Source organism: Amphiprion ocellaris, chromosome 4 (genome assembly GCF_022539595.1).
Source record: "Amphiprion ocellaris isolate individual 3 ecotype Okinawa chromosome 4, ASM2253959v1, whole genome shotgun sequence".
Lineage (NCBI taxonomy): Eukaryota > Metazoa > Chordata > Actinopteri > Pomacentridae > Amphiprion > Amphiprion ocellaris.
The window spans coordinates 18,699,097-18,722,019 of record NC_072769.1 but is presented as its reverse complement, the minus strand read 5'-3'; the positions used below and the strand labels follow the sequence as shown (position 1 = coordinate 18,722,019).

The 22,923-nt window shown below is 40.1% G+C and overlaps 3 protein-coding genes across 5 annotated transcripts in view; all 3 read right to left on the bottom strand.

Moving 5' to 3' along the window:
• The window catches only part of usp53b (ubiquitin specific peptidase 53b), a 29,744-nt gene extending 29,184 nt beyond the window's left edge, over positions 1-560 (bottom strand). The window contains exon 1 of one of the 2 annotated variants that reach the window (XM_023280356.3): positions 124-560. The gene's annotated coding sequence lies outside the window, so the exon portion shown is untranslated. The remainder of the gene's footprint in view (positions 1-123) is intronic. The other variant, XM_023280357.3, reaches the window with a different exon arrangement.
• A 3,027-nt stretch (positions 561-3,587) lies between these two features.
• myoz2b (myozenin 2b) lies at positions 3,588-8,173 on the bottom strand. 2 transcript variants are annotated; one of them, XM_023280372.3, is made up of 6 exons: positions 8,019-8,171; positions 6,901-7,010; positions 5,999-6,165; positions 5,112-5,205; positions 4,237-4,399; positions 3,588-4,164 (listed from the first exon to the last, which is right to left on the bottom strand). In XM_023280372.3, the coding sequence occupies exons 2-6, from the start codon at positions 6,980-6,982 to the stop codon at positions 3,939-3,941; spliced, it is 732 nt and encodes a 243-aa protein (XP_023136140.2). In that variant the 5' UTR covers positions 6,983-7,010; positions 8,019-8,171; the 3' UTR covers positions 3,588-3,938. The 2 variants fall into 2 exon arrangements, with proteins under 2 accessions (XP_023136140.2, XP_023136141.2); XM_023280373.3 differs by lacking the exon at positions 6,901-7,010 and having other exon boundaries at positions 8,019-8,173.
• A 4,609-nt stretch (positions 8,174-12,782) lies between these two features.
• Positions 12,783-17,728, bottom strand: synpo2b (synaptopodin 2b). Its single transcript, XM_023280380.3, has 2 exons — positions 17,032-17,728; positions 12,783-16,186 (listed from the first exon to the last, which is right to left on the bottom strand). Exons 1-2 carry the CDS (start codon positions 17,711-17,713, stop codon positions 13,833-13,835), a joined length of 3,036 nt encoding a protein of 1,011 aa, XP_023136148.3. The 5' UTR covers positions 17,714-17,728; the 3' UTR covers positions 12,783-13,832.
• Between the last annotated feature and the right edge of the window lie 5,195 nt (positions 17,729-22,923).

Here is a 22,923-nt window from a genome sequence, read left to right as displayed (position 1 = left end):
GAGACAACACGCTGCTGCCCCCACTGCATGTTCCAGCTCCCAGTGGGGGGACCACTGGAGGTAAGCATGCAGCAAAACTTGCATGGAGAGAGAGAGAGAAAAAACAAAACAAAAACAGCTCACCTTTGGTCGAGGAAGCGGCCAGCTGTTCGTCTCGTCCTCCAGCTGTCAAGCCGCAAAATCCCACGACTTGTCGCCGGATCGTTGCAACAAAGCTGGCGGCGCGATGACTGCAGATCCGTCCAGCCGCATGGAACGATCCCAAACGCCGCTCCGACGCGCGCACAAGCCGCAGCCCCGAGCCTCCGTGTGGTACCGCAGCAGAGCCCGCAGGACTGTGTTGTTTCCGTAAATCGTCCTCTCTCCTTTTTTTTTTTTTTTTCTCCCCCCTATCCTCCAAACAGGGCCGATGATATCCTGGACCAGAATGTCCGACGCGGATTAGTGATGTTTTGAGACTTGAGAGGTCAAACTCCGCCCCTAGTGTAGCCTCAAGTGCACTGCTGCTGTAGTGCAATCTTCAGTCCCTGCATGGCAAACTAGTGTGTGTGTGCTGGCGGAAGGTCAGACTTCCAACTTGTCATGATGATGATGAGAGAAGACATCACATGACTGCACTGGTTTCATAATCATTGCAGCACTGTGGGGACTAACCCCTGCCTGTGTTTTGAAAAATGCTCCGGCTTACATGTCACACAGAACACGGCAGATTCTCATTTTCTCTTCGAATAAAACACCCAATAATGTGTATATTCTTGCAAAAAAAATAAAAAAATCCACACCAGACAAAAGGCTCATGCTTTCACCCTCGTTCACGTCAAGCATTCGTTTTGCCGTCACATTCTACCATTTGTGTCTGTAGCGACTTTACTGCGGCAGTAAACAGGACATGGGATGGCAGAAATCGGGGCAGATGGAGGGCCTGGCAGGGGAAAGCCTGCAGAGCCGAGCAGGTTCTAAGTGTACACATGAAAAGAGGACGATGGTGCATGCAAGCTGGAGTCAGCAGAAGTGAAATTTAAGTAATTGGTGTGTGTCTTTTCCACAAAGATTTTTTAGTCTATATGTGCGAAACAGAACAAAGTTTTCATGTGTCATGGCCGCACTGTTTAACATGTAAGTGAATTAAAAAGACAAAAAAGGTAATTAAGACAAAAAATAAAGCAGACAAACACTTGCCAAGTGTTAATCAGCTGCTGCTCTCCTCAGTTTCTTTAAATACACTGTCAGTGAACCCTAGCAGGTTATTTACATCAGTGGGTGTGCGATTTTGTGTGTACGTGTTTGTGACTGCCTGTGTGCGCACGCGTGTGTGTGTGTGTGCGTGCGTGTGCGTGTGTGTGTGTGTGTGTGTGTGTGTGTGTTCACAGCATGCAGGCCAGCCTGTGAAAAACAGAGTATTGGTGAGTTGTTACACTGAGAAGTCCTCGCTGATTTTGAGTCCAAGAATTCAATCTGTTCAGGAATATTAAACAGGCACTTCTAACTGTAGCTCACCATCATGAGCAGAGCTGATTCAGGGATTCACTCACTGTGGATATATGGTGTCGTACCTTCAGGCAGGGTGCTGAGCTGAAATTAGGCATTAATGTTATACCCATACATCCATCCATCTATCCGATTACAATACCTGCTTTGTCTTTTGGTGGGTCTGGAGCCTATCCCAGCTGACATTGGTTGAATGGCATACTCTCCTTGACATCTACAGCAAATTCAGAATCCCAAATTAACCAGTCGTGCATGTCTTTGGAGAGCAGCAAAGTGCAAACGTGACAGTACGAACCACTACACCACTGGGTTCATACACTACCATTCAAAAGTTTAGGGTCACATATAAATATCCTTATTTTTGAAAGAAAATTGTTTTTTTCATTGAAGATAGCTTTGAATCAATCAGAAATCCAGTCTAGACATTGACTGATTTTTAATGGAATATCTACATAGTGGTACAGAGGAACATTTCCAGCAACCATCACTCCTGTGTTCTAATGCTACATTGTGTTAGCTAATGGTGTTAAAAGGCTAATTGATGATTAGAAAACCCTGTATGTTAGCACATGAATAAAAGTGTGAGTTTTCATGGAAAACATGAAATTGTCTGAGTGAATGGTAGTGTACATGTCCATACTAAGTGTGTTATATTTAAACAGATGTATGGAGGTGTGCAGTCAATGCAGTGGACACGTAACTGTGTAGAGGATTTTTCTGACCCTATCTTAAGGACGTGTATTTTTCCAGTGTATTGCATTCTGCCGTCGCTCCAGGAATAGCACTGAAGCCTCCCCTGGGACACATGAAGGGCTTTTTTTTTGGTATTATTTATTTTTTAAAAAACTAAAAAAGAAAAGGCTTCTTATTCCTCCTGCTGCGTGCTGCACAGCCATTCTCTACGCTTACATCTAGTGAAGAAGATTTGCATGTTAAGATCCGTGTTACATCTGTGCACAGACTCCATGATGAAAATACAGCATCACCTGCCACTGTCACCTTTTAGGGAGCGGGTGCGGAAATCACACAAATGCGCAGCTTGTGCTGTTTCTTATCGTGTCAGTAATGAAACAGCTGAAGAAGTCAGATAACTTTTGCCCCCATGGGTTGCAGGAGGGCTCACATACCACTCTGTTGGGACCAGTGTGTATGAAAGGCATGCACATTCTTCACAGTGCTGAGGTTTTGGAGGAGCGGCAGTCTTGTGTGTGTTTCTTCTTAAGTTCCCATCGGCCTTGAATTCAATCTTGTGGACTTTCCTGTGTCTCTCCCTCTCTGTTGTCCAGCTGTTTGAAAAGCACAACTGTTTCCTGTTTTGTCTCTATTGTTAAATGAATTAATGGTACACAATGATGAATTAGTGATTAAAACGTAGAGTATATTACATATGTTGGGATATGTAACAAGAAAAGACGGGTTAAGGGTCATTCCAGAATTGGAGGACATTTTCTGCGTCCCACCCATCAAATTTCTAATAATCCATGTACAAAATACTAAAACATGCAGTTGTTGTGTAAATGTATTTGTCCTGACATCAAATCTAAAAAAAAAACCTAGGAAAAAACAATGTTTGAAAATATTTTTTAAAATACCAAATAAGTCTGGAGTTCCCCCTAAAATGCCATTTTTCTCTTGTCCCACCCCCCTGATGACCAAACTGAATCTCAAATAAAACAGTTAAAATTAAATTTAAGTCTCCTTTTTTTGGTATTAATATTTTTATTGATGTCTTTGGTCATTGTGGGAGCATTTTTTTAATCAACGTAATGTTTGAAATAATAACTATTATGCATGGAACGTGTGTCCCTCAACATATTAGCATAACCTTTTTAGCTGGTAGAAGAAGCTTTTGATTGATATGAACATTTTTTAAGCCAAAAATTCAAAAATAATTATCTCCACATAGTTTTGAAAACAGCTCAATCAATCACATATATTTAATATTAGATACTTCTGTCTAATGTGAAATTTTGTGTTATATTTTGGGCATTTATGGTAGTGGTCATGACTTTGGTTTAATGTGTAATGATTTAGTGCTAAATAAAACTGAATTCATATTGATCACTGCTCAGCAATAACTCAAAATATCTTGCTGCATGTTCCAGTTTTGCTAAAGCTACATTTTTTTTATTTACATTACATTTTCATCAATTCATTTGAACATGTTTAAAATGTACAGTTTTGTTTTCAGCAGTGGTGGACACTCTTCCTCTGTAATGTCCTGGACAACACATTCCTTTTGCTATTTACATGATTTTCTTTGGATTCCAGTGTGTGGTAAACATACTAGTTAACAGCAGAACAAACACATGAAACATTTCGTGTCCATCGCATGGGAAAAACCTCAAATAGTGGTACAGGGATTGCAACTGTGCTACAAACTGACTGTTTTGTTGTCATAGGTCAAGCCAAAAATACCACAGCCAGCATCACGTTGTCAGATAAATCATCTACAGGTCGTCAGACTCTGGGACTTTGATGGGCTCCAGGGTGATGGTGGGTAGAATCAGGTGGGTGCCCTCAGATATCCACCCCTGGGCTGTTCTGTTGAAGGTGGGTCGCTTCACCCCGGGCTCCTGGAGCTCCGGGAATTTGGGGGGGTTCAGGTCCACCTCGGGCAGTTTGAATGTGATTCCTCTTGGAGCTTTGTCGAAGCCACCGTAAGGAGTGGCGACCCTGTGATTTAGATCAACGCATTAGTGGTTCTTTTTATGCCCATTCACTACACCGTGCATATAGTCTTCTCACCGGTTAAAGCATTTGTATTCAGGAAGCTCTGGTCGTGGGTCTGGCGCTGGCATTCTTAGTGAGACAGTTTCAGCGAGGTCAGGGTCACTGAGGATGGCCTCCTCCCATGGCGAGTGGTAGGACTTGTGCATAGCTGTGGCGTTTAACTTCTCTGCAGTCGCATCTGTTGAGGAGCAAAGAAATAACCATCATGAGATCATATTGTAGAAAAATATTCTAACACTGCAACTGAATAGTCCGACAGTGTGCTTTTGTTGAGCTTTTTCTTCAGTGTTTTTTTTTTTTTGGAAGGCTAGAGTTTTGAAGTGGATAGGATCATGAATAGATACTGCGCTTAGAGAACACTTACACAGGCAGACTGAGTTGTCCATCATTACGATCTGAGGCCTTAAAATAGCACATAGTTCAAGTATGGGCTCATCATATAATGTGTCGACATGGGATGGAGCCCTGCTGAAGCATTTTAGAATAAGCACCGGGCTCTGTTTGCTATTGAAATAATAAAATCAAATAAAGCTGCTTAAGTTGAATAATTAATCACAGTGACATGCGATTCACAGTGATATGTTCTGGAAATGAGCTAAGACCAGCTGCAATGATACCACTTGTCATTATCATGACAATATTACATAATTAAAAGCTCTTGTCTGACTGTGCAGCAGCTTACTTTTACCTTAATGAAGAACAGAAGACATGTAAATAAAGTAATGGATGTTTTTACTTATTAAACTTTCCGCTTTATTGATAGTATGTCTAATGTTTACTTGATGATTATGGTTGTTTTCTCCTGGTAAAATTCTTACTAATGCAGTAAATCATCATGTTCCATATTGGATTCAGTATTGATAGCATCGCTTACTTAACTGCGTAATTACCTGAAACAATGTTGTCTGCGTTGGCAGCATCTCCATCAGTGGGTGCGTCCACTTTAATCTCCACTGTGTGTGCATTTTCATTCAACAAATCATTCTGCAAAACAGAATAAAACACATTGCACATACACTACCATTCAAATGTTTGGGGTCACTCAGACAATTTCATGTTTTCCATGAAAACTCACACTTTTATTCATGTGCTAACATAATTGCACAAGGGTTTTCTAATCATCCATTAGCCTTTCAACACCATTAACTAACACAATGTAGCATTAGAACACAGGAGTGATGGTTGCTGGAAATGTTCCTCTGTACCACTATGGAGATATTCCATTAAAAATCAGCTGTTTCCAGCTACAATAGTCATTTACCACATTAACAATGTCTAGACTAATTAATCTAATGTTATCTTCATTGAAAAAAAAAAGGCTTTTCGTTGTTGAACGTTAGTGTATATTTGTATGTGGATTAAAATAGCAATTGTGCTGCAAAATGGTGGCACGCCTATAACTGCTGTTGTCTTCTTCTACACACACACACACACACACACACACACACACACACACACACACACACACACACACACACACACACACACACACACACACACACGCACACACACATCAGCATACACTGATAACAGGGGAGCAGCTCCTCAGCAAAGTGGTTGAGCAGCCTCTCAGTAGATTTGGCTACAGGATGTAAAAGGCATGAGGCGCACGTCTCCATTATCATCCATGTGTTGTAACACTTCTTTAAAGAGCATATTTCCTGATAATTTTACTTGATGATTAGCACAGCTTTACAAATTGTCTTACAGACAGCAGTTATACCAGAACTCCACAGAGTGACTCACTAAATGACAGGAAAAAAACATGTTGACTTACATTCAGCAGCGTGTTTGCTTCATTTTGAATACTTTCAAATGTGTATTTTTCAGATCTTCTCTGGCGCATTTTGAAAAGTCGGGAACCTCTGTTGGAAAGCAGTGATAACTCCTCCAACATGATGTCTTTAGGAGTGCTGAGCTTCTTTCCGAGATCCATGATGTCCCCTAATGTGCAACAAAGTTAAGAAACAAAGATGAAGATTATAGGGGAATAAAAACAACCCAATCAGTATAAAATGCATATTAGACCAATACTATGAGTTCATTATTTTTATTTTACGTAACTGTGAGGTAACATTTTTAAAACACATACTTATGCCAACATACTGCATCACTGAGTTCATGTGTCATGTCAGTGTCATTGGGTTGTGAGCCAAGCCTCAGATTTACTGAGTGGCAGTTTTCTTATGTTAATGTATTTAATTATTAATTTGTTTGGCAATAGAGATGACAAAGAGCTGGGGGCAGTTGAGAAGAGTTCATAGATAACACCAAGAATTTGCTCCCTAAATTCCTAATATCCGTTTAGGAGTCCTTTCCTGGAAAATGTGTTATCATTGTACTCGACAATTAGTTCTGGATGTACATGATGCTTCCTCATCCGCGATACAGACAGAATGTACCACAGCTGTCACGGACCTTCACCACGCTACCCAAACAGCTACACAGTTGGCCCACACAGCTTCCCTCCCCTCTCCCACCCACACTCCCACCCACCCAGAAATAGACTTTTGAAAAGGACAACGACAAAGGATTAGTCACCAGAGGTAGTAAATCATCCCATTAGCTTATTTATGGCAAACGCTGGAGAGCAGCTCTGACATTTTGAACTCTGATCAGAATGGATTTTCTCCTGCAGCAAGTGTGTTTGTCTGCCGAGCCTCAGCTCTAACATCATACCGCTGGTACCATGGACCTCTCGGCAAATAGCTGCTGCATTCTTCTTCCTCTCTCCAGTTGGCATTGTACAGAATTGTGACATTGTGGCTGTGGCGAGGTTGGCAGGAGGACTGGAAACACATACAGGACACAGGATGTAGTTGTTCTGCCCAGGTCATAAAGAAGGAGCTTTACTCCTAATGCTGTGAACCGATAGGAAATGAATGTAGTGCTAGCTCATACGCTGACACAGTGAAGCTGAACACAGTGTTTGGTGTTTGTTGAGTTTAGTGTACAGCCAGCTTTCATTATCTGACACAGAAACAAATCCTGGGTCTGTAGTGTTGTATTAATAGCAGTATAAAATGACAACTATCTAAGAAGGCCCACACTGAACTCACAATTAGAGTGTATATTATGTTTTTTGGGTCTATGAAGTTTCCCCCCTCAGTACACTGTGAAATAAATCTGCTACATCAGCATTTGTCATTTTATAATATCCTCTGCAGACCTCATGTTTAACAATAACAGTGTGTTGCATAATCCATAAAGCCCCGTCGTACTTGCATCGGCACCACACGCACGTAACTTTTAAATCTCCGCACTGATTTTTGACTGTGTGAGTTCATGTTAGTGGCATCTCCCTTTAAAGTTCTCACAAAATAAATCACCGGTGGAAAGGTCAAGGATGAATCTTGTGTCCTGAGTTTTGGATGCGTAGCCGGACACAACGAATGTCCAGCAGCATCAAAAAAAAAAAGGTGCTCAACCGTGACACCAAAAACAGCTTTCAGCATTTAAATTTAGTTCTGCTTTGTTGTCTGATGCAAAATGTGATGCTGGGAGGTGGAAATACTTCTTCAAAACTCGTTTAATAATGTCCTAGCATAGTTGACTTTGAAGGAATGATATTTGAAAAAAATATATTAAGATGGACATAAAGCAGTATAATTCAAGAGATAGAAAATATATCTAATGAATAATCAAGTATTAGTAAGGTCATAATATAATATATAGATATTAGATGCAGCCCAACGTATCATGTCAAGATAGAGTTAAATTCTTGAATGTTCCAACATAAGTACAACTTAAGCAAACCACATATTCATAAAATACACCTTGGCGATGCTCGTCCATACCTGTGATGGTGTCCCTGCTGTATCCTTGAAGGGGGAGACACTGAGGCTCAGGGATCAACCCAGAGGAGGTTTGATCTTCCCTGATCTTCACACTCGCGGACACTAAAGCCAGACTGTGAGTGTGTCCCTGTGTCTGTTGTGAGTGGAATGCAGCTTACATCAATAGGCTAAATTTAACCTGCCAAACACTCAAAACCACTCTCAAACACCATGGGGCTAGGATAGCTACCAGAGAAAGAGAGAGAGAGCGAGAGAGAGAGAGAGGGTACAGAGGATAAACAGCACAGACAGACACATGTCCACTGATGTTGCTCAGGGAAAGGATCCCCCCCGCCAAGAAATGTTCCTTTCCTTGTTTCTGAATCCTCAAAGTCAACACGGCTCCTGAGCGTTAACCTCTGAGGAAATGTGTCTTCGAATCGGGCGGCTGGTTAATACTGGACACCTCTTGGTTCTTAACATGATTCAAGTTCAGTTCCTGTTATTATCTGCAATTACTGACTTTAGATAATGATAAACAGATAAACGACAGGGGTCAAAGGGGTGATGGTGCTTTGCCAAATACTTGTGAAGTGATATACAGTATTTCATTATTGTGACAGTTAAAATGCTTCAGACATAGTGAGCATTTCATTCCGTGTAAAGTCTGCGAGGCATGATAGACTCTCGGTTTTATAGTTACTTATACCCTTACATTACTAATGCACTCTCCTATTTAACACACTGAGATGGTTGGAATACACTGCAGCTTTGGAAATTCGGTTTTACTTGCTGTTCAATTGCAACCTGGAAAAGCCAAGCTGCAAAATGAAGCCGATGTGGAAATGCCAAAACTGCAATTCTTCAAATGTCCACTTGAGGCGACCTTTAAAAAGACAATCCCCATAGACCCCCATGCTAAAATACCTAACTTTACAACTGAAATGAACATGTTTACACACGCCTGTGCTCAGTGCAAGGTAATTTTGTTTGTGGGTATATCTACATTCAATGGCCACATTCTATGGTGCCGTGATTTCTGATCATCAATAACTTACTGTTAATTGTTTAACAAATTTACCCATTTGAATTTTATGATGGTTTAAAGTTGTACATAATTAAGATGCGATGGCCTGAGTTACCACACTGAGCTTAAAAACTGCTGTTCAGAAAACCTATGGACAACATTCCTTCATCTTTATATCCAGTCTATGGAAAGAACACAAAGAACAGTCTAAGGTTTGCCTCGTTTTCAGTTTCATCTTATCTCGCTTCCAGCTGTTGTTGTTTTAGCTGATTCATTTGTCTTACGTCTTCATAGCTGTAATTATTCCTAATAATGTTATTTCTTTACTAATTTGTGGTTTTAATATTTTTATTGCCATTTTTCATCAAAGTTTCTTGCTTGTGTACATGCATATTCTGTTAATTTTTCTCCCAACCATATTGTAAACAAGACCTCTACCTCAATGTTTTTATGAATAAAAGCTGAAAGAATCATTGAATCAAAGCAACTAAAAGTAATTGTAATGGTTTGGCCTGACAGAAGTTCCTACGTAGATGTAAAGCTGATGCTTACAATATAATCCTAATATTTATCATACCTTTCATTTTAGTGTACTAAATCAGCATAAAGTGAATGTATTATTATTTCTGTAATGTATATATTTATAAATGAAGAATGAAGAAATGTAACAAAGAGTGAGAGAGAATATTATTGTTTTTAAAAATACATGTGGCTGAAATAAGGATGGAAGCCAAAAGATAAATAAATAACATACATAAATCTTAAAGCATTTTCATGTATTTTATTTTTTTAGTTTGTGTTTAAAAAGTGCAAAAGAAACCCAAAAACATTTAACCAAGACAATTATACAGGGTGAAAGCCCCCTTTTCTTCCTGTCAGGAAACACGGTTACACAAGTCATATGGAAGACGGAAACTGAGTCTGTTTATACTTTAACACCACACAGTGTTTTATCAAACTTAATAAAAGTCATATTAATAACAACAACAACAAAATTGTGTTCATGTAGAAATCTCCCATATAGTTCATCAGTTGCAATAAAATCATTGTAAAGATGTAACACTCATTGCAAGTTTGCTAGTTTCCTGAAAAGGCACAGTAATAAGATGTTTGTAAGTTGCCATCGATAGAAAGCACTACAGATTATTATTATTATTTTGTAAGTATACTTGCTATTGCTACTGCAATAGTAGTGAAAGAAAGACAGATCAATACTGGATGAGTGAGATCTGTACTGGCTATTACTGTCTACACATGCAAGAATGTGCTGAACATCAACCAGAATATCCTGAAGTGACAATAATTTTTAAAGAAAAAAGATAAATAAAGTGGCTTGTCTGCCATCTTTTATGAACAGCATTTTTCAGTGAGCAACACTAATCCTCAGGTCAAATTTCTCTCATCTGCAGCACGTTCACTTTAACTGACGTAACATATGCTAATTACAGACTGTCTTAAATCGTCACTGCGATGGTCTGCTTTGTCCAAATTTAGACACCATCGTAAAACCTCCCATCAAAGCAGAGAAAACATCTCACACAATAGCTACGTTAAGTTGTTCTGCTCTTTAAACCAAGTGCCCACTCATGCCATGAACAGCACTCCCATCATAAATTCAAAACACACGTAATAAAGTGTCAAAAACATGTCCAAATCTTTAACCAACACACCTCAATCCCAAGTGAAAATAATCCATCACTTTGAGCCAATTCACTTTTTTGTTTTTCATTTTCAATATACTTTCTGTGACCATCTACAGTATGTAGCATAAATGTTAAAATAAACATACATTTGTCTCTATCTAATGTTTGTCTGACTTCATCTCAGTGGTATTAACTGCGCTGCACTGCACTATACAAGGGAGAATACTTTGCTGGACTGGAGCCTTGTGCCATGAATCCAATGCTGGCCCTGCTGGCAGGCCTGAGAGGCTGAGCAGGTCTGAAGGGAGGCCCATAGAAGGCTGGTTTCTCAGGTGAAAATGTCCTGCTCATGGACGGGGCCTGAAAAACTGGAGCTGTGTGATGATAATGACTCTTACTGACAGCTGCAGGATCAAGAGACACCCTGCGTTTCCATTCATCTGGAGGCTCTGGCAGAGATCTGCGGTGCCCTGCAGCTTTGACATTAGAAGCAACAGATGACGGGAGGCTCTGAAACAGAAAGGCCTCATCCACCGAGCCAATGGGGCTCCTCGACGCCGCCTCCCACGGTGACGGTGGCTTGAAGACTTTTTCTTGAAAGGATGTTCGCCTCTGTGTAGGTAAGAGAGATGGCTGGATTCCTAACGGGCTCACGGGCGACAGGAGTCCAGGAGGCATTGAATTCAGTCGCTGGGGGAGGCTCAAGGAACGGCTTCTACCAAATCTCTGGAAGAAAAGCATGTACAGTATTTATTGACTGGTGTGAGAGTAGCGTTGCAGACTTTGCTGCCACCATCTGGCTTCATAGTTTATTCATATTCTGTTTGAAATTAACAGAAGAATGCAAAATACATCACACTCATTCATGTGCAACAAAGGAGACAGTGTAAAAAATGTTGCTTTCACACTGTGTCACTTCTTGCATGTGAAATAAACCCATTTTTTGCATCTTAAGACTTCAGTCTTTCTTTAGATCCCATTAAAATGTCTATATAAAATAAATATATGTGTAAAACCTAATGTGCTAGAGTTACGCATCAGCTTTTGCAGAATTAACGAATAGTAAAAATGAATTTCATCACTTACCTGTTGTTGGTTCAAGTACCTTAAAACAAGTATACTGTGATTTAAAAGACGATGAGAGTTCGCTTGGAACTAATTCTCTGCTAACTTAGTTTCGTCTCTGTAACAGGGAAAATTCAGCCTAAAATAGAATTGATGTTGGGCTTTGAACAAGTATTTCTGTTGAGGGTGACTTTGTAAAGGCCACAGATACCGTCACTGCAATGGTGTTTTTTTATTACTGTTTAGTTCTCTGGTCAGGCTGATGGCAGGCAGAGCAATGCTGGAAATTATGTGTTGGAATGAGACCAGTAAAGATGTTTGTCTCACTCTGACAGATGCAACAAAGTGTGCTTGTTCCTTTTAAATGTAAAGTGTACTGGGACAATGCTGCATGCTCGAATCGAATGCTTACATGACCATATAGACCGATAACCAGCAGGTTAACTAGCAAGTTAAATCATTTCCCAGCAGAAACAAGGGAACATAAAATATTCACAAAAAATGTTTTTAGATCATTGTATATTTGAATCTTAGTTTTAATATAGTTAGTATATGGTTGCATGTTTGCTATGGTTGTGCTAGTTGTGGATTTGCACTAGTGAGTTTTGAGTATTACTATTTAAAATACTCACATCTTAAGAGTAATCTGGCTTGTTTTTAGATGTATTTGGGAAAAAAAATGTGTTCATAAAAACATTAAATGATGGAAGGTTCTGACTTGCTGGTTAGAAACTAGAATAACAGTACACAAATTCTGCTTTAGGCTGGTTTTATCAAGAGAATATTAGCACCTTCCTACTGAAGTGTGCAGAAAAGTGTTTGAGGGCCGAGATCATAGTTCCAAACTGTTCTCATTGAGGAATACAGCTGAAGAGAACACAAACATACACATCCACACAGTCAAAATTTGAAAATTTAAGCCATAATTGCTGAAGGCAAAGCAAATATGAGCAAAATCTGTGTGAAAGAGTGAGAAGGGAGGAAATCAAAGGAATAGTTGTTCAGGAAAAGGTAATAAAAAGCTCATGAGACACACAGGAAGTACACAAGTAGGAGGAAAGAGAAATTTAATAGCATGATTGTGCTAAGAACAAGAAGTGCAAACAGTGATATGTCAGAAAGACAAAGACATAGAGACACAAAAGACAGTGGTTTTCCTATTTCCACTTTGAGTTGCTGAACCAGTAACAGAACATTCAAATCTCTGTGATATTTTGCCCATTGAGGATGAGAATACAGATATCTGATGACTTTACTGATAGTTGAATAACTGGCCATAACTGAGGGATGCAGAAAATATGTCCACATAAAAAAAGAAAAAAAAAACATTTTAAAGTCATCAGGGTTTATGATCACAACCGACATTAATGCTTTTAGCTGTTGTGATACCATCAAAGTCTGGAATGAGACTGAAGGAATTGAAAATCATACGCACCCAAAAGAAGTGTGTAGACAGTCTTTCCCCAAACACACTAAATTATTAAAAATACTCTGTAAATATAATTGTGCGAGTGAGTTACTGTTGTCCCAAAGGACTGAATCATGAACAATTTGAATGTAACAAATAAATGTATTGATAAATGTTGATTTGTGCTATTTGGGGTTCAGTGGTTACTACTGCTACATAAAAATGCATGTAATCTTATTTCTTACAACAGAAAAAAACTAAACACCAGAGAAGACTGGCTGAACAAGCCTCTCTGCACACAATATTACACATATAATAGCACTTCCTGAGAATCACGCAACATTAGTTTGTCTCACTTTTCCTTTCTTAAGTCCACATGCACCTCTTGAGCTTTAGGGAGATGATTTAATGTGCTAAGATAATTATTTATATTAGTTTATGTTCCGTTTCATGATTGACCACAATTTTAAAATAGCTCTGCTGTACATTCAACTGTTTTCCTGACAACACTGTCAGCTAGATTCGTCTTTATAACTGCATGCTGTCGATAATTTAGAATGAGGCCTACATTTAGTGCAAAAGTCTATGTATTTTCACCTGTTAAGACATTTTAGATGCTACCAAGTTGCAGGTGTAATTATGTAATTATTGTCTCAGACTACACCAAAGCATGGCCATATACAGTTTTAGATCTAATGAGTCATAGCAACAGGTTTCCACTGTTTTCCCATCACCACTGGCTTCTTAGCAGAAAATTTTGGCCGAGGAGCCATCTGACGTGCGCCTCTAGCAATAAGAGATGCAGGAGAGAAAGCTGAAGCTATGCTGTCAGCAATAGATGACTTCTTGGAGGAAGTGCTTGCGGTTCGGGCGCTCAGTGCTTGCTTGCCAGTTATGTGATGGGCTGCAGGTACGACAGTGTGCTTTTCATCCAAGTGCTTGTCAGTTGCAAGAGGCTCAGCTGATCTCGTGTTTTGGGCGGAAGAATGTTGGGGACTTACCGATCCAGGAGACTTAGCAGAGGCCTCTGCATTGCTTTGAACAGTAAGCTCAGAGGTGTTATAAGGAGAAACAGAGGAGACAGATCTATTTCTACGGCTTTTGTTAATCTCAAACTTTGACGCTGGAGTAGGTTTGGGGCTGGGGCTTTTGGCCTCAGGCGTTGCATCATACTTGAATAGTGACGAGTCCAACTGATAAGGTTGATGTTTCATTATATCTAAGCTGTTGAGGTGCTTGGGGGCTGATTTAGGTTTCTCTTTGGTCTTGATTTTGGGGCCTGTGGAGGGGGGTTGCTTGGCAGCTGATGGGGGGTAGAAAGGAGCAAGAAGGGGATTGTACGCTAAAGGAGGTGGGGCACGAATATTGGATGAATATCTCCAAGAGTTAGGGAGGGATGAGCTTGGGGAGGGGGATCTTGGTTTGTTAGCTTGCACTGTTTCAGCATCGACAACAAACTTCTCCATACGGGACTGTCTTTTGGCAAACAATTCTGCACCTTTTCCCGCCATAGTTGAGCCATCACCAGCCCGATTAATACCTCTGTCTGAGCCATGTCCCTTTGAAGAAACTTGTGGTGCTTTTGATGGATATGACTTCCCTGCTTGTTGTGGGTAAGAGGCAACCGAGTTTGGAGCACTGTCTAACTTATTCCTTGAGGGTGAAGGTGGGTAGTTTGGGCTGTAAGTAGGACTGCGGTTCTGCATACTCACAGGGGATCGTGACGTCTGTTGACTCCAGCTATTTGTGGTTGGCTGAGGATGAAGCTGAGAAGAGGAGTTGACCGGAGTCCAGGCATTGGCAGGTGTTTGAAGTGTTGCCTGAGTTTGATCTGGTGTCCAACGGTTGGCCATCTGTTGAGACTGAGCCCAGTCTTGCTGCTGCAAGTAATGCTGGCTATGATACCCCCCAGGACTGTGAGACGGTTGTGAAATCGGACTTCTTGGAGGAATATAGGGTTCGCTGGAGGGACTCCTCCTCATCCAGGTTGGATTAATGGTTGGTTTTGGGGCAACTGGAGGAGGATTCTTGAGTTTTATTGTTCTGGGTTGCATGAAGTTACAAGCTTCAGCGCCAAGACTAAAACAGTCTTCCTCCGCCTCAATATAAGATCTCCTTTCCCCTTTGTTTTGAATGAGAAGATCTGATTCTTTCACCAACATAGCCGACTGTTTATTAGCAGCTTTCCGTTTGGACTCTGGTAGGATGCCCGTCTTGATGGCTGGTACAGATATTCGCTCATCTCTTGAGGCTATGATGTCTCCAGTTGGAGACCAGACTTGTGGGTTGGTGTTAATAGGCACAGGTACTTTGAATCTTGATTCAGGCTTCTTTGTAACTGGAACAATGCTGCCGGTCATGATGGGGGCAGTTGGACTCTCTCGAAATCCCAGGAAAGGCTTTGCAGTTCTGTTTGGCACCAAAGGTTTCGGCACGTTGGAGAGGTGGTTCATCTGTTGAATATTTTCTTGGTATTCTACATGCTGCTTGAGATTTACATCCATGTAATTGGCCTGATCAGCATGTATGTGCATTTCCTTAGTGTCATAAATATTCTGTGCCTCTAAACATTGGGGTTCTGTTAAAACTTCCACCGGTAGTCCTTTGCTCCTCTGTTCTTCATGCTCTGACACAATTTCATCCATACGTTTGCGCCGTTGGGCAAACATCAAAACTCCCTTCCCTCTTGTCTCTGGTAGTGCCTCCATTTCTCGAACACTTCCCCAATTCAGACTTAAATTATGCTGCTGGTGATAAAGAGAATACTGCTCCTCTAACTCAGAATCACTTGTAGCCACAAAGTTATACCCAGCAGATCTAACTTCTTCGGTTTCCTCTTCTATTTGGTCTTCGCTGTCAAGCTTGTTGTCACCAGTTCCGTAACTCACAAGTGTAAACTTCTTCACCCTCTGGCGGCGTTTTTTAAACAGCAAGGCTCCCTTATTTTGAGGGTTTGGCGCATCAGTTAGAAGCCGGGCAATTCGCTTACATTTAGACTTGGTTTCCTTGACGTGTCTTTCTGATTGGCTCTCACTGTGACTGAGCCCTGTGACAAAGGAAGAAACAGAGGGAGGAACAGAATGAGAAAGACAGAAGGCAGGGAGGGAGGGAGATAAGGCATAAAAATCTGTGTATGAACTCAAAGAAAACCTTTCATTTTGATATTTTTCAGTCAGTTGACATTTAAGAAGTATTTACACAACATATAACTAATCATCTCACAGTTGAATAAATAAAAACATAGTGCCATGGTACTACATAGTATGAATATTATTACTTGCAGCAAGCATGACATGCAAGAGAAATTTTAAGTTCCCCCTGCTGAAGCAAGCACACTAATAAAAGCATCATATTTACTTACAGCTAAACTAGGGGGGACCATAAGGCAAGGAAAGTGAGGAGCTCACTTTTCCATTGCAGTCTTACGATTGGAAAAGGGATCGAGTGACAGGCCAGGGTGACACATGCTGGTGTCTGTCAAATTTGTTTCTGCCAGCCTCATCATATGGTCATATTTTATTCTTATCCTGGTCTGACTATTAAAGCCATGGGAATTCTCCCTGTAAGTCCACCCCAAATAAACCCCATGTTGCAGCATGAAAATAGCAGCACCCACAGTGCTTTGTACAAGTTATTCATCAGTGAAAACGAGTACTTTGCTTTTCAAAACACCTAAAATAAATACAGACAGATAATAGCATTGAGGCTCATTATCTCAAGTTAATTCATGCCTCAATGGCTGCATTTAAAGCAAACTTAAATTTATATTGTATCTATTCATAAATCACATGCTATCAAAAATTTAGAAAAAAAAGCATTCACCTCATGGTGTGTAGTTTACACAACTAGCTTCACTGAATTATAAAATTAGGGTAGAAGGTGGATACTTACGCGTGTACCTTGCCCTCTGCCTGTCCGGTCTGCACAGATCTGTGTCAGACTCAGAGTTCCACTTCTCTGCCTGCTCAGCAGCCTCGTCTGAAATTCCAAAGAAGACAGAAGCAGGAGGTGCTTCACTACTCCCTCCTTCCTCTGAAGATTCAACCCTTCTGTTCCCAGTCCCTGGGCACTGCCTATTACTGGCTCCCTGGGGTTGTTCTGTGGTCAGGGTCAAGGCCAGGGTCATATCAGCTGCACAGCCAAGAGAGGATGACGAAGACCGGGAATGCGGCGGTGATATGCGTCCAGCGGGAGGCTCTGACCCTGGACGCTCTGGGTGCAAGGTCTGTGAGGGATGGATGTGGGGAGACTCTGTAATGGACTCTCTTGATTCACTAAGGTAGATGTCATCTTCTTCTTGGTATGAAACTTCCTCTTCGCTTCCACTAAGTTCAGGCAGAGACTGCTGCTCACCTGCAGATTCCCAGTCCTGCTGGAGGCGGTCTGGAGACTCCGGGCCAGATTTAGGACTGTGAGCAGTCTGTGGGTCTAAGGGGTACTCTGCTTCACTGACGTCATCTTCATTGTAGGACTCTGCCAAGGACTCAGAGACACAAAGTTCCTGGGAACCTTCTGAACCTGACCAGGGGGGCAAGTTATCATTGTTGCCAAGGTCTTCAGTTTCTGGATCCATCTTTAGTGATGTTGCACAATGTCCTGGGTTTCACCAAAACAAAACAGGGACAGCAACTTAAAGTCAAGGAATCTTTTCCCTTCAAAAGCAGATCACAAGATAACTAGAGATTCTGGCATACTTTCAATAGTATAAGTTGTCTATAAAAGCATAACACACCCCTGGAAATGATCTCCACAGGGTGCACTCATGCTTTTGCCCAAGTGAACACATGAATGGTCTTGTAGAAAGTTCTGTTAGTTATGAATGTAACTCATTATTATTTTTGTTTATAGTTTAGGTCAAAAGATTTCAGTCAACAATGACCCTTGCAACATTGCTGACCACCATGTAATTCCCAAAATTATTCCTATCCCCAATAGGATGTGCAGCTTTGCTTTGGCAGTTTCTTCAGGGCTGCCATTGCTGTAAATGGAATGGTATGTAATATCATGGGGGAAACAGCATTCACATCCAACAGCATAAGCAAAACAATTGGGTGGCTGTTTTCCGATCTTCTGTTTATACAGCGAGGTTTCTTCCCTCCACCAATCTCATCTGTCACTGCAATGGAGGTCAGGATTTCCATTTAAGAACTAAATCTGGAATACAATTTGTTTTATACACAGTAGAAATAATTCTTCTCCTCACTTCAAGCCTGTGTTTGTTTTGTCTTTTGACATGTATCAACTGTTACTGTGGTCTTTGATTATTTTGCTAATCAGTTATTTTATGAAAACTGTTGAACAGTGATTATTGATTATATCAACTAGTACAAACCAGCTGTCAGAGACTGTCTGATCTGGGTTCAGACAAAGAAAAAGTATTCTGCTGTTTCCAGAGCAGCAGGGAACTCTGCATGTGTAGTTTTACCGAGAGTAACAGTCGTTTCTGCTCAAACCCAACATTTCGTGACCTGAACCAGAAGGTGGTGCCATAACACTGCGACACAACTTCAGTGTGCTGCAGTCAATCCAACTTGTGATTCTAAACCTGATTTAAAAAATGGCATGATGTGCTTTAGAAACTCTGCATTAGTACTCTGCACTGCAATTGCAATAGTATTCAAATAATTTCTAAACCTACACAAAAAATGTCAGGATGTAGGTTATTGCATAGATGACATGTTAAGATAATCTTAAAAGCCAGTGATCAGTGAACAATCCATTGACTAACATTTCGAGACTCTCATTTTGGTTGAAACATGCCACACTTCTAAAAGACTTTAAAATGTTATCTCCTGCACTACTGGAATCAGTTACACAGGATAAGCCAACTTGTGAAGGAAAAATTAATCTTTCAACTTTCTAAGGTACTTCCTTGCAGCTGTCTGCTGACATCATCCTAAATTGTCTTCAGACAGGCAGACGCTGTAGGAGGAGGATATGCCAGGACTCTCTGCTCTGGTAGAGGTTAGACATTGTCTATTATGACTTGACTAAGCAGACTAGTTGTCTCCATATTGGTCTGTAATCTAAATCTGACCTCTCTCCCAACTGTAATATATACCCGAAGATCACAGAATCCTGAGAACTGATGCTTGCATGAACTGCTGCTCTGTTGGTGTCACTTCTCCTGACATCAGTAAAGCTTACTCACAACTTAAGTCATCTGAGTCTCCACTGTGTCTCTGTCTCTGCCTGCTCATCCTCTCTCAACCTCGCTGAACTTCCACAACACAACTCATGTTTTTATCTTTTTGATGAATTCATTTGCAGTCACAAAGCTAACAAATTTGCTGCTGCATCACTGAAAACATGACGGGATTCTTTTTTAAAGTATGGAGTAGGCCACTGTCTGTCATGTGCATCATACAAAACACAGTTGGACAGAAAATATGAGGGTTTTATTCAAAGTGCCAGAGGAAATTTTGTCATTAAAATCAGAAAAGATGGAGGAACAAATTTTGTATCATTTTAGATGATGTAAAGTCAATTTGGCCTTAGGGTGGCACTAAAGAAAACCTTATAGAGTGGCCATAGGGAATATACTTGGAACTTTTATGTAAATCTCCTCTTTAGATTGTGATATTTTTTGTATACAAATAAATAACTGAAGAGAGAATAGGAGTAAAATGGGGCAGCAGTTGGATGCAAAGAAAAATAAACTCATTGCCTAATATCAGCATCATTCGTTCCTGCTGCTAGTATAAAAATTCACATAATATTTCTGCAGAAACATGAATATCTCCATTATTTCACACCTGAAAACATTTTACAGATTGAGTAACGCAATATTTCGGGTAGAAAACATGCCTATACTAAAGCATGTATTTGATATGTACTCTATTGCTTGCCATCATTATTTGTGCAGAAATTTGGGTAATTAGATATCCCTGACCATGTAGCTCTGCATCTTATAAGCGTTTGCACCACAAACTGAACTAAAGGAGTCACATCTCTTTGTCATAGACTTCATTCACTAATTTCATTCATTTTAGCAGAACAGTAAGATCAGGCAGTTGCTGCTTAACTCTATTAGGAGAATCAGAATATAAAACAAGTTTTACGCATTACTGCACACGTAAGTACTATTATATGCACATGTTTTTAAATTCCAGCCTTTGGCATGGGATTACATATTAAGACATAACTGGACTTGTGGTTGTTTAAGCTTTGAACATGTGCTACACAAAAGCCCAAAGGCACCTGCAGCTGTGCGGCTGTTAAACCATAAGGCCTCTTGAACACTTGCCATGTTTTGAAGGAACACACTCTGCAACGCCAGTCTTCTCTTCACACTTGGTTCCACTTCGTTTTAACATCTCACCATCGCCTAAGCTAATTTTGGTGCTGCAGGAGTTTCTCTTTCCTAGTATGGCAGTAGCTTTAGTGTGTTGACTCGTCACCACGGAAACAGGGAGTCAGCATCCTTGACAAATGAGTGACCTCTTGGTCTGCGAGGTGACCCCTGTGAGGACTGAGCTCCAGCGGATTAGATGTTTCCATGTTATTACATAATTAGACCGTCTAACTATCTAACCTCAACCACTAACGAGAGGCACTCAAATGTTTGCAGAAATACATTTTTACTGCTCACTCCGTCAGACAGAAATCATCTGGATATACAGCTGAGACTAAGATGAAATGACACAAATGCAGCTGTTTTTACTTAATACTTATATTAGAATTTAAACCGGTCTGGCCTATTTTTCAGTAGATTTTTGAGCGGAAAAGAACCTCAGAGTTTCACTAAAATGAACACGTTGAAGCTTTCAGTGGCTATATTACTGCAAGACACTAAAAATAACCCATTTCTCTATTATTAAAGATGTGCATCAAAAAGAAACAATAGGCAATGAAGACAACAATGAAAGAAAAATGAAATATGACTTATCTTACTGGAATAAACCTGTATGAAACAGCAGCTATTAGAAGTAAAGAAGTTCACAAAGCATCCACTACTTACAGTATTAATCCCTGATGTAACTGTTAAAGACCTCCAGAAACGTCTCATGGGTTTATACGCAGCATTGTCGACTTCACATCCTCCCTCTTTCACTGCATGAGCTTGAAAATGGGTTTCTGAGGTCTTGTTGTGGATGTCAGATGTCCATGTTACCTACCAGCTGCTGATAGTGCAGCCTTGGTCATTCATGTATGCTTCAGTATTTAAAGAGAGAGAAGAAGAGGTGTTCCTACACCCACCAACCCCTCAGACACAGCTCAGTTAGCATGAGGCAGCAGCAGAAAGCTGACATAATGAACATGTCCTTCGAGAACTCTCAGGACATTTTTAATCATTTGAAATGTTGCTTTAGCTCAGCACAGGTATTTTTATTTCAATAATAAAAACAACATGCAGCTATCTACAGAGAGGAATATATAAATTATATCAATAATAGTATTAACATACTACCTTTTTTAGACTCAACACTGGTATAATGTATGTAGTTTCTTAACCACTCATCATCCACATTTGCAGTCAAATTAGGCTCTGAAATGGGGTTAAACAAATTCAGGAAAAAGTTTTTTATGAAGCAGCTGTGCAGTAAACAGATGAGGTAAGGCTGCTGTTCTCTTTGACAGAATGCCCGTAAATGGATCTAACTTCTCAATCTCAGTTTGGTTTCATTTAATTTCATTTTAATGGTCACATGACTTTTTGTAAAATGCCTTTCTCTGGAAAACTCAGTATTAAGATCATTGGTGTCATTTGTTTTTCAGTTTTCTTAACTGTTTCATCTTAACCCCACATATATTTTGAACTAAATCCAATTCTCAATGTTCAGTGTCAGGACAGTCATCGCTTCATGGCTGTCTTAATGCTGAGCTGAAAATAGAAGAAAATCTGAAATTTATTGATGATGCAATGCAGTTTCTATTTTGCAGATTTTGCAGAGAGATTTAACATTTGTTTTGAACTGTTGCACTGTAAAGGATCTGGTTTCTTCTCTGAATGGGTTTGACAGCTGCATGAAGGGACACAAAGCCATGAGATAGTAACTCAGAGATCTACTCAGTGTAATTTAATCTGAACTTCCTACTGAGAGTTTATAGATGTATGAAGCTGAACTAAAATGCAAACCCCCTTGTAGTAACTGACACTATGCAAAAGTCACTGTATGCGCTCATAAATTACTGTAAAATGTTTAGGAACAATTCTTTAATTAAGTCAAGCTTTGGCATAATGCAAATGCCCTAGGAAGGATTCAAATGTAATCCAGAGATGCTGCCAATCTAAGCCTTTTTGTGCCTTCTCCTATCTATTGTATGCCTTGTGCTTGTACACATATTGAGTATTTTCAGTGTTCTGTTCTTTGACAGCTGTCATTTTTTCCAAGCACGTTGCAAACAAACACAAAGAGCTACAAAACATTCTTTCTTAATGTGAAAGAGAGCCCCCCCCAATTAATACTTTTATCTATAAGAATAAACAAAATAGTGGGAAATGCTGATGATAAATTCAGTATCCAGTTTTTAAAAATGAACAGCCACTGTTATGTGTATGATAGATTATGTTTGTCTGCATATGATGGTAGTTAGTGAAGAAACATGATGTGTTTTCTCTGTCTCTGGATGTACACATTATGGTAATTTGGAAACAAAGGTCAACATTACAATACATATGTATTCTATGCTGAAAGGTAATGATTTATCACCACAGCCCTCTGACTAATTTTCTACCTCACTTCTGTCAGCTTGAATCAATAAAACACAGAAAACACATATTTGTTGGTAATTGTAATGATTAACATTGCATGGGTCTTTTTCAGTTTATGTCAGCTGACT